The sequence below is a fragment of the Tupaia chinensis genome, unplaced genomic scaffold, assembly GCF_000334495.1.
Source record: "Tupaia chinensis unplaced genomic scaffold, TupChi_1.0 Scaffold143963_1, whole genome shotgun sequence".
NCBI lineage: Eukaryota > Metazoa > Chordata > Mammalia > Scandentia > Tupaiidae > Tupaia > Tupaia belangeri.
Window position 1 is genome coordinate 17300 of NW_006203814.1, and position 10929 is coordinate 28228.

General features: G+C 37.9%; 1 protein-coding gene across 1 annotated transcript in view; it reads left to right on the forward strand.

The window, feature by feature from the left end:
- The window catches only part of LOC102488238 (attractin-like protein 1), a gene marked incomplete at its 5' end in the record, with an annotated part of 503763 nt that overhangs the window by 12836 nt on the left and 479998 nt on the right, over positions 1-10929 (forward strand). The window contains 1 exon segment of the mRNA XM_006165552.2: positions 4257-4411. Within this exon segment, the coding sequence (XP_006165614.2) occupies positions 4257-4411 (155 nt within the window).

Genomic DNA, 10929 nt, shown 5'->3' on the forward strand with positions numbered 1-10929 from the left:
TTTGGGACCAGCAGTTAGTGTAATAGCTATGTCGCTGAACTCCCATGTAGTCGACCACGGTTCGAGTCCTGGACCTGTTGGCTTAAACTCACGCTGGGTGCATGTGCGTGCATGCCCAAGATCCCGAGAGGAGAATGGAGGAGAAGTGATTGCGGCGTGGCCATTCCCCCTGGGGAGCGATTTCTCACTTTCTGTCTCTCTGTCTCTTTCTGTCTTTCTGGCACGCACACGTGCTCCGTAGCAAAAACATCTAAAAAAAAAAAAAGTCTCTGAAATCATATATATATTTTTAAAATTATATGTTTTCACAATGAGACTACTAAACTTTGTTTCATGAAATAATTCCTCGTAGCTTCAATTTAATATCATGGGAGTTATTTTTGCATTAGAATGTTAAAAGCTCTTTATTAAATTATTGAATTTTTGAGATTTCTCAAAACTTCTGTGTGAGAGATTTTGGAAAGTGATGCAGGGTAATTTTGTAAAATGTTATTAGTTAAACCCCATTTCAGTAAATACAAGTAATCCGTCTTTGCTTATTTCTCTGCATAAGGCTTATGAAATTTTTTCAACAAAAATCTTTATCAACCTCTGTATTTGGAATAAGCCTAAGAAGTTCTCAGTAAGGGAGAAAGATAATTTATAATTTTATGGTGTTTATTCATGTGAGAAATGATGGAAGTGTACACATTTGCATAGGCACACATATGGCAAAGAAATTATAGCAGATTAATTGTTCTATACACTTCCTTTTGAAATGAGTCTTTTGTTTTATACTTTGCAACTATTTTCACTCTAAGATATGGATTATTCTGCTCTTTGTATGATATTGTTTGAAGAACAGAACATTATTTGGTAAAGTTTGCTAATTTATTTCTTCTGAGAGAAAGAGAGAACGAGAAAGACACCTTCAGCAGAGTCTTTACACTATGATCCACCTTCAGCTTCAGCCAGGCAGGATCACCGGCACATGTGTGTACCATCTTGTGATGCAAACCTGGGACCTTACCATGCAGCCTCAGCATTGCAGAGACTGATCCTATCATGCATCACCCAGCTTGCCAGAATTCTTTCTTTCTTTATTGGAGAGATTTTTCCTATAGGGTGAGTGTACTCTCCAGAGAGACAGAGGTGGTGAGAGAAAAATGAGAAATCACCCCTCAGGGGAGAGGGCCACACCACAGTCACTTCTCCTCTATTCTCATCTTGGTATTTTGGGCATGCACACGCACGCACCTGGCATGAGATTCAAGCCGCTGGGTCTGGGTCTAAAACTGCTATGGGCCATGTGGGAGTCCAACACCTTAACCACTATGCCACCTGCTGGCCTCCCTCACCCTTTTTTATGTTTTTGCCATAGGATGCATGTGATCATTGGAGGGAGGCAGATAGAGACAGTGAGAGGGAAGGTGAGAAATCATGACTCCAGGAAGGATGGCCATGTCTCAATCCCTTCACCTCTATTCTCCTGGACTTTTGGGCGTGCACACACATGCATCTGGCATAAGTTTCAAGCTGCTAAGTCTGGGACTCGAATTGTGGTTGGCCATGTGGGAGTCCAGTGCCTTAACCACCATGCTGCCTGCTGACTCCCAGAATTAGTTTTTTTTTTGAGAGGTTTTCACTTATAGGGTGCGTGTGCTCACCAGACAGACAGAGACATAGAGACAGAAAGCGAGAAATCACCCCCCAGGGGGGATGGTCATGCTGCAATCCCTTCTCCTCCGTTCTCCTCTCGGGATCTTGGGCACTCATGCACACGTGCCCGGCGTGAGTTTTAAGCCATTGGGTCCGGGACGCGAACCGCTGTCGACTACGTGGGAGTCCAGCGACATAGCCATTACGCTAACTGCTGGTTCCCCCAGAATTAGTTTTATATAATAAAAAACAATTAATTTTTTCTCTTATGGATGGTTTGAATAAGGCTTTCCTGCCTCGGTGTTTTGTATATCGTGCCCCAAATATTTTGTAGTTTTGCCTTTCATATTTAGTATTTAATCCAACTGGATGAGGATTTTTTTTTTTTCTTCAAAAGATAGGGTCTTGCTCTATTAAGATTCACTTGTCTCAGCCTCCTGAATAGCTGGGGCCAGGTGCTGTCATTGCACCTGGCTTTTAGGATCAATCAGGAATAGTGCTTAGGCCTCCCGTGTTGCCTTGGCCTGACAAGTAGCAGTGCCACCATGGCTGGGCCTTTTTTTTTTTTTTTTTTTTTTTTTACTTACTGTGAACAATCTGTACTCTTACAACCATTCATCAAAAAGTTCACTCCGTTAATGGTCTGCAATTCTAACAGTTTTTTCTTAGAATTATTTTTAGGTGATTGATAAGCTTTCCTAAATGAAATCTGTATTAGTTTCCTAAGACTACCAAACAAATGATCATAAATGTGGTTGCTTTTAACGACAGAAATTTATCCTTTCATAGTTCTGATGATGAAAGTCTCAAATTGAGGTAGGGTAGTCTTTCAGGTTTTGGAACTAGGAAGGCTTCTATTAACCCTCTTTTTTCCCCCCTGATTCTTTCTGGTAAACTCTTAGCTGGTCTGTAGGTTAGTTCACTGTTCTCTTGAAGATAACAGTTAACTCTATTGCTTCCAAGCAAAAATCTCCATTGTTTTTGAAGTTTCCCAACCTCTGTTACAAATAAACTGTTTTCTTAGCCTGTCTCTAGGGAAACCTCTGTTTTTGATTCCTAAGTGAGTGGGCTTAGTGGCCTGTTTCTTTTCAAGTGACACTACTGTTTATGTGTAGGGAATGGACAAGGATGGTGGTCTCTGGGATTTTCAGCTTGTCTCCTCTGTCACCTTACGAGTGAGGTGGGGTGAAGACTATTAGACTGGATCCAGTGTTCTTATTCTGAGGCATGGTATATAGCTACCACCCTGTGAGAGGTGATTGGGTAGAGGAACACTCAGATCTCTGGTGTTCTTTAAAGGAATACAGCATCTGTAACCCCGAGCAGGGGCACATGAAGAAATGCTGCCACTAACAATGAATTATCATCGGCCTAGCGTGGGAGCTGAGGGTGGGGAGCCTTGTGTTCGTGGTTTTACTCAGTCATGCTGAACTGGTGCTGTGTGTGGTGATGGGGAGGGAGGAAGGCCTAAGTAAAGGAATCGGTTGCCATGGACCATTGACGATTTTTCCGAAATTTAGTAGATATTGTCGAATACATATTTCTTTATTTGCAGTTGGTCTTCAAACATTTTTTGGAGACCTTAAATGGTTATTGTAATTTTTTTAAAGTAATTTTTACCAACCGTAATTCTTTCCCTGTGGAGAGTAGTTGGAACCCCTCATATTGCCATTCTGGAAGTCAACCTCACATTCTTTTGGCCCTAATTAGTATTATAATACATAGTTACTACCTATACCATACTAACTACATATCCTATGTTTACATTTTAATACTGTGTACCAAGGGTTTATTTAGTTATGAAGTACTGACTCATATTGTTATGTACCTTTGTTATGTATCCATTCATTCAGATAAATTATAGTTGTGAGCACATAACTGATAGTACTTTTTCTCAGAATTGTACTTTGAGTAAACTAACGTTTATATTTTAATATTTCTCAAAAATGCATTCTCATTTACAATTACAAAAATATGAATGTATGTCATAAACAATCTTGAGCAACAGAAATACAAAAACAACAAAATGAATTTGTGTTGTTAGAATCAGAATAGTGGTAATCTTTTTGTTTTAATTTTTAATTTAGGTGCTAGTTGTGTACTTGTGATTATCTTGTGAAAACTCATTGAGTTTTAGACTTATGTGTACTTTTATACTTGCTATTATACTTAATAAAAAAGTTGAAAGATTATTATGGAGTTATATGAGTTACATAGTTTTAAATAGATATGGGTTAGACTAAATTTACTATATTTAACTTTTAACTTATTTTGTATTTGAAAATGATGTTTTGGTCCTCTGGCTTGAAGGAGACTTGTTTTCTATCTTTATCCATGAAAAAATTAATTCAAAATATAAGTTATTATGAGTTTTAGCAGTTCTGTTTGATATTGCATTTCCACAAAGCATTTTAAGATATTTGAATCTCAATATACAGTTTTTTAGATATTGAAGTTTAGAAGTCATTTATAAGTTGTTTAAAAAGTTTTTTTTTTTTTTTTTTTGATTACAATTCTAGGGAAAATTCTTTATGTAAATTGGACCCTTTCTATAATAAATGAAAAATCAAGGAAGTCATTTTATCTTTTGTAATACATTTTTAAATTTTATTCTGTAGGACTATTTTGAAAGAAAGTGGGTTTGCCAGATACCTTCATTCAGCTGTTCTTATCAATGGAGCTATGCTTATTTTTGGAGGAAATACCCATAATGACACTTCCTTGAGTAACGGTGCAAAATGTTTTTCTGCCGATTTCCTTGCATATGACATAGGTATGTATCTGTTAGGACTGTACAAAGTAGGATATATCAGAAATTTTCTACTTAGAGATTCTCCCGTACATCAATTGACAACATGTATATATAACATTTTAGAGAGAAATTCAGTGTGAGGTTATGAATGAAAGCCTTCAAGTTTCAGCATACTAATAGCCTAGGATCAGGAGAACAGAAGTGCTGGCGCATGTTAGTAGTGAAGACAGGGGAATAATGAAATCTAGGTTTGAATGTCTTTTTAACCTTTTTGTGTATTATATCTCGACGTGAGCACTATATCGTGTTTGACACTGTGCTTTAGTAATAGGTAGATATGGACTACTGTCAGATTCTGTAAATTGCAGATAATAGAAATACAAGCATTTTTAATTTAGTAGGAGGGAGCAAAAACTCATTTATGTTAAACACACCAAATATAGAAAGCTGATAAAATTAGAGGACAGAATATAGAGAAAGTAGAAGTAAGAAAGATTTTGAGACAAAATCGAAGGAACCTTGAACAAATGTAGAGATTGAAGCAACTAAAGAATCTTTTTCCAGAGAACTGGAAATACAGTGTATTTATATAGTTCCCTTAATTCTAATTTTGCTATCTATAGTCCTGTTAGTTTCTGTATATTTAAATACATCTATTTATTGAATGGATAAATTTAGCTACTCAGTAGACCTTTGTAGTTAAAACATTGCTTCTCTTTGTGTCATATTATAAATGAAAATAAGCTGACATTCAAAATATATGTAATGATAATTGAGGGCACCTCTTGATGGTGTAAATGAAGTAATAAACCAAATTCAAAGCTATTAGGAAGGATTTTGACCAGTGAAAGATGACAAAACACATTTCATAGATGTTAAGAAGTATACTTCTGCTTTTGAACATCATAAAGGCACACAGCCTGTTTTGGTTCATTGTTTCTAGTAGCATAAAGAAAATGATGGGGACCAGCAGTTAGCGTAATGGCTATGTCACTGGACTCCCATGTAGTCGGCCACGGTTCGCGTTTCGGACCCAGTGGCTTAAAACTCACGCCGGCCACGTGTCCAAGATCCTGAGAGGAGAATGGAGGAGAAGGGATTGCGGCGTGGCCATCCCCCCTGGGGGGGTGATTTCTCGCTTCCTGTCTCTCTGTCTGTCTCCGTCTGTCTGGCGAGTGCACACGCCCTATAGCAAAATCCTCTCCCCCTCCCCCCCCAAAAAAAAGGAAAAAAAAGAAAATGATGACTATTAATAACTCTTTGATCTTTTTCCTATAAGTTTATGTGGAAGGAAAATCCTAGCAATAATGTTAAGCATGCTTTTAAACTCGAAGCTATGAGCCTTCGCCTGTGATTAATTATTAGATCTTAAATAATTAAATATTTTTTGAAGTAATAATTGAAAATGATGACTCATAATGAGTATGGGATGGTCCCAGCTTTGGGGAGGCTCATAAATTAGTGTCTGAGATCCAGAAAAATGAGTTGAATAAAGTACTGAATCTAGACTGGCAGTGATTTCGACAGTGATCCGTCATTGCCAGGCTGAGGCTGTCAACCTACAGTTTTGGCTATAGTTATGAGACAGGGAGATTATTTTTCTCAAGGTAGATGAAGGTTTTATCTGTTTGTTGGTTCATTAAAATCCTAGGAAAAGTGTAGAGTCTTGTTGCTATGGGTAAAAACCCATAAAGTAAACCTTTTGCAAAAGATTCTTCTGGAGCTTTCATACAATGTCCATACTTAGATGAAAAATTTGAGGTTGAACTATTGGGTAGCTGGGAAGTATTTTCATTACTTCCATGTTGTTGAAGATTATGAGATTTCAGGTTTTACGGATCAAAAAAGCTTATTGAGGTAAACAGAGGTTTGTTCCTCCCTTAAAACTTGTAGCCCTGCTGCTTGAACTGCCCCATGCTGATTGGTTGGGACCATTGTATACTCTTAATTTTGGGAAAAGTAAAAAAAAAGGAAGAACAGATACCATATGTTTAATTTTTAATGCTGTGGAAGATAAAAGCAATTATCAATGTCACTTTTTTCAAGCAATCATTCAGACTGGGGGATAAGTAACATATTACAGTTTTATATTTTAACAGGATTTTTTCCTTTGCTAATATTGACAACTAAAACAATGGTAACCATGTAGCTAACATAGGTTAAAAGTGTTGTGTTTTATTTCATTTTACTATGTGTATATAGTTCCTAATAAAGTTCCCCCAAAGAATCTGTATTTATCCTCCTGGATTTACAGCATTAACTGTTAGACTATTTCCCTGGGAGAAAGTATTTTTCATACTTCATAAAATGACTCAAAATATTTTCCTTATAGAGCATTTTTTTGTGTGTACAGAAATAAATAGAAAGCATTACATAATAAACTAACTAGAAAATGTATTTGTTGAATATTTTTGAGATAGAGACAGAGACAGAAGGAAGTCTTGTCATGCTGTGATCCTCTTTTCCTAGCTTCCCAGACGGCCAGGATAGGTGCGTGTGGGTACACCCATTATGTGCAGATTGATCAAGGATCCAAATGTGGGCCTACCACATAGCTTCAGTGTCCTGCAATAGCTCCCTACCACCTGCATCACTACTGCCGGGCCAGAAAAGAGATGTATTAGAAAAAAAAAATTTTTTTTTCTTCTGTATGGTACATTAGGACATTTTGGGTATGTTTATCTGGAATGCATTTGAAGAGTTAACTGATTGCTTTGTGTTTTATGTTTAAACCAATAGGAATGTTTGTATCAATCTTAACTTTTCATTGTTGTAAAATGTATTCTTTCAACCTTACTGCCACAATAATTCTTATACAGTGAATATCATTAATCTTTGAACATATACCCTTGTTCACTGTTCTCATTATATATATGTATACTAGAAGTAGAAGGCCTATGCTGGCAATTTTTAAATATAGCTATACCTTGGCATCTCCTCTGAAGACTGTTGAGAAAAAAGGATGTCAGACTGTATTATTAGATTATTTGGGATTAGGCAATAGATAACTATATTTTTTTAGAAACTGACAGATATACAATAACAGGGCCAGGACTAGTGAATAAGACTGAATTGACTATAATGTATAGTATGACTTATTACTTAGTATTCAAGTTTCTTTTTCTTTTTTTTTTAAGAGAGATTTTTGCTATAGGGCATGTGTGCTCACTGGAGAAACAGAGAGAGACAGAGAGACAGAAAGTGAGAACACTCCCTGGGGAATAGCCATGTTGCAATCCCTTTTTCATTCTCCTCTAGGGATTTTGGGCATGCTCATCTACTTGGCGTAAGTTTAGGTCACTGGTTTGGAACTTGAACCGTGGTTGACTACATGGAAGTCCAGTGATGTAACCGTTACACCATCTGCTGGTCTGAGTATTTGGGTTTCTAAATCTAGGTTGAAGTGAGATTTTAGAATCCAAAAACTTGATTAATATTTTTGTTATTGTTACTGGTATTATTATTGCTTAAGCCCCTATGACACCTTTTTCAAGATGAAAAATATAATTCTGTTAAATATATCCTTCTATTCAGAATTCAGGTATATTGGGTTGTTGGAAAAGTCATGACATTTTTTTCCTGTGTTTGTCTATGCAAAAATGCATCATGACTTTGCCAACAGCCCAATAATTCTATGTATGTATTCATTTTTTCTAGAGTGTGCACTTATCAGAGAGAGAGAGAATAGAATGGACCCCCTTCATTAGGAGGGTCCCTCTATAATACCTTCCCTGACATCTTTGTCTCCTTTCAGACCTTTGGGTATGTATGCACGTGTGCCTAGCATGATTTTCTTGCCACTGGATCTGGAACCCAAACCACATGGTTGGCCATGTGGGATGTAGCTTCCTTAATTAACCTGCAGGCCACGACGTCTGTCCCAGATAGAATTCTAAAACAACATGAAAAAACAGTTACCAGGAACCAGCAGTTAGCGTAATGGCTATGTCACTGGACTCCCACGTAGTCAACCGCGGTTTGCATCCCGGACCCAGTGGCTTAAAACTCACACTGGGCGCGTGTGCGTGCATGCCCAAGATCCCAAGAGGAGAATGGAGGAGGAGGGATTGCAGCGTGACCATCCCCCTTGGGGGGTGATTTCTCGCTTTCTGTCTCTCTGTCTCTCTCTGTCTGTCTGGTGAGCGCATGTGCCCTATAGCGAAAACCTCTCCAAAAAAAAAAAAAACCAGTTACCAATCATATTTTTTTCTTCAGAAATAGGAGACAATGAAAACATGTAAATGTTATTTCCTGAAATACTGCATTTTAGAATTGATTGGGGAACAGGACTTGTATAAGAAATATATCTGATAGAAAGTGGAGCAGTGTGGGATCAACAGTTAGTGTAATGACTATGTCACTGGACTCCCATGTAGTCGACTGCAGTTCGAGTTCCGGACCCGGTGGCTTAAACTCACACCGGGCGCATGTGCATATGTGCTCAAGATCTCAAGAGGAGAATGGAGGAGAAGGGATTGTGGTGTGGCCATCCCCCCTGGGGGGGTGATTTCTCACTTTCTGTCTCTCTGTCTCTGTCTTCCTGGCGATCACATGCACTATAGCAAAAACCGCTCCAATAAAAAATAAAAAATAAAGTAGATCAGTGAAATATCTAATCAGGTTAAACCAATAATGGAACTTAAAAAGTAAATTTGCTAAACATGAGGGTTTGAATTATAACCTTAATTATTGATAGGTGATTATTTAAATACAAAATCAGTAAAAACTGAAAAGGGATTTGGTATTCAAAGAAGTAATACAATTTTTTTTAAGAGAGATTTTTGCTATAGGGCATGTGTGTTCACCAGAGAGATGGAAAGAGACAGAGGGACAAAAGGCAAGGGAGATGGCCATACCACAATTCCTTCTCTATTCTCTTGGAATTTTGGGCACTCATGTGCCTGGTATGTTTTAGGTCTCTGGGTCCAAGACTTGAACCGCAGTCAACTACATGGGATTCCAGCAACGTAATCACTATGCCATCTGCTGGTCCCAGAAAGAATACAGTTTTAATTGGTAATTTATAGTTGTGTGTATGCTTAAACATTCTACAATATAATGGAGTTAGAGAAGAATGGAATTAACATTTATCTTGGTGCAAAAAAATGTGAAATTGACATGATTTTTATAATACATATATTCTGTAAACTTTTTTTAAGGGTTTGTGCGCTCCCCAGAGAGACAGAGACAGTGAGGTGGAAGGTGAAAAATCACTCTCCTGGCTTGATGGCCATGTGGCAGTTCCTTCTCCTCCGCTCTTCTCTTGATTTGGGGCAGGTGTGCACGTGTGACTGCCATGATTTTCAAGCTGTCAGGTCCAGGACTAGAAACAGTGTCAGCTATGTGGGAGTCCAACACCTTAACTACCATACCACCTGCTGACCCCTCCATGAACTTTTTTTGTTTTTAAGAGAGATTTTTGATATAGGGCATGTGTGCTTGCCAGAGAGACTGAGAGACAGAGAGACAGAAAACAAGAAATCACCCTGCAGGGGAGGGTGATGCCACAGTCCCTTTTCCTTCATTTTCCTCTTGAGATTTTGGGCATGCATGTACATTTGCCTGGTGTGAGTTTAAATCCGCCTGGGCTGAACTCGAACCGTGGTCAACTAAGTGAGAGTCCAGCGATGTAACATATGCCATCGGCTGGTCCCTCTCCGTGAACTTTTTGAAGACCCTTCATGTGCTAGATATAGTTTTGTAAGGCATATAATTTCATAACAATTGTATGCAAATTAAGACACCTAATTATTTAATTTTTTGAACACTCCAGCATATTTTGAAAATTATAACTTACTTGTCTTCTTTTTTATACTTATTTTGATTTCCTGGAGGTTAGATAATTAGTTATTCTCTCTGTTGATAAATATTTCTTCATTCTTTTATTAAATTCTTAGGGTTCTTCCTTGGTGAAAGCAGAACCACTTGCCTGGCAAACTGAAAGAGATAGTTTGTTTCTTTACAGATCAGAAAAACCCTTAAAATCATTCAATTTTTTTTTCCCCATCGATTTTAGACAACTGTTGACTGTTTTAGCTTTTATTATAGTCTTCACTCAAGGTGTTTTTTTTTTTTTTTTCCCCTGGGATTAAAGAAAAGAGACAGTAGTTTCTTCTTTTATTTATTTATTTGTTTAGAGAGGTTTTTGCTCTAAACTGTGTGCACTCGCCAGAAAGCGAGATACAGAGAGACAGGAAGCGAGAAATCACCCCCCGGGGGGGGGGGGGCCATGCTGCAATCCCTTCTCCTCCATTCTCCTTTTGGGATCTTGGGCACGGACACACACACACACACCCGGCGTGAGTTTAAGCCACCAGGTCCAGGACTCGAACTGCTGTTGACTTCATGGAAGTCCAGCGACAGCCATTATGCCAACTGCTGGTTCCAATAGTTTCTTCTTTTAAAAAAGAGGTTGGTAAGTAAAAGAAAAAGTGACCTTTCATTTTGAGAAAAGGGAGAACTAATCTGTTTATATTTTGTATAGTGTTTGTTACTTAGCACGCGCTTTATAGTATAATTTTTTTCTTTTTAATGATGGT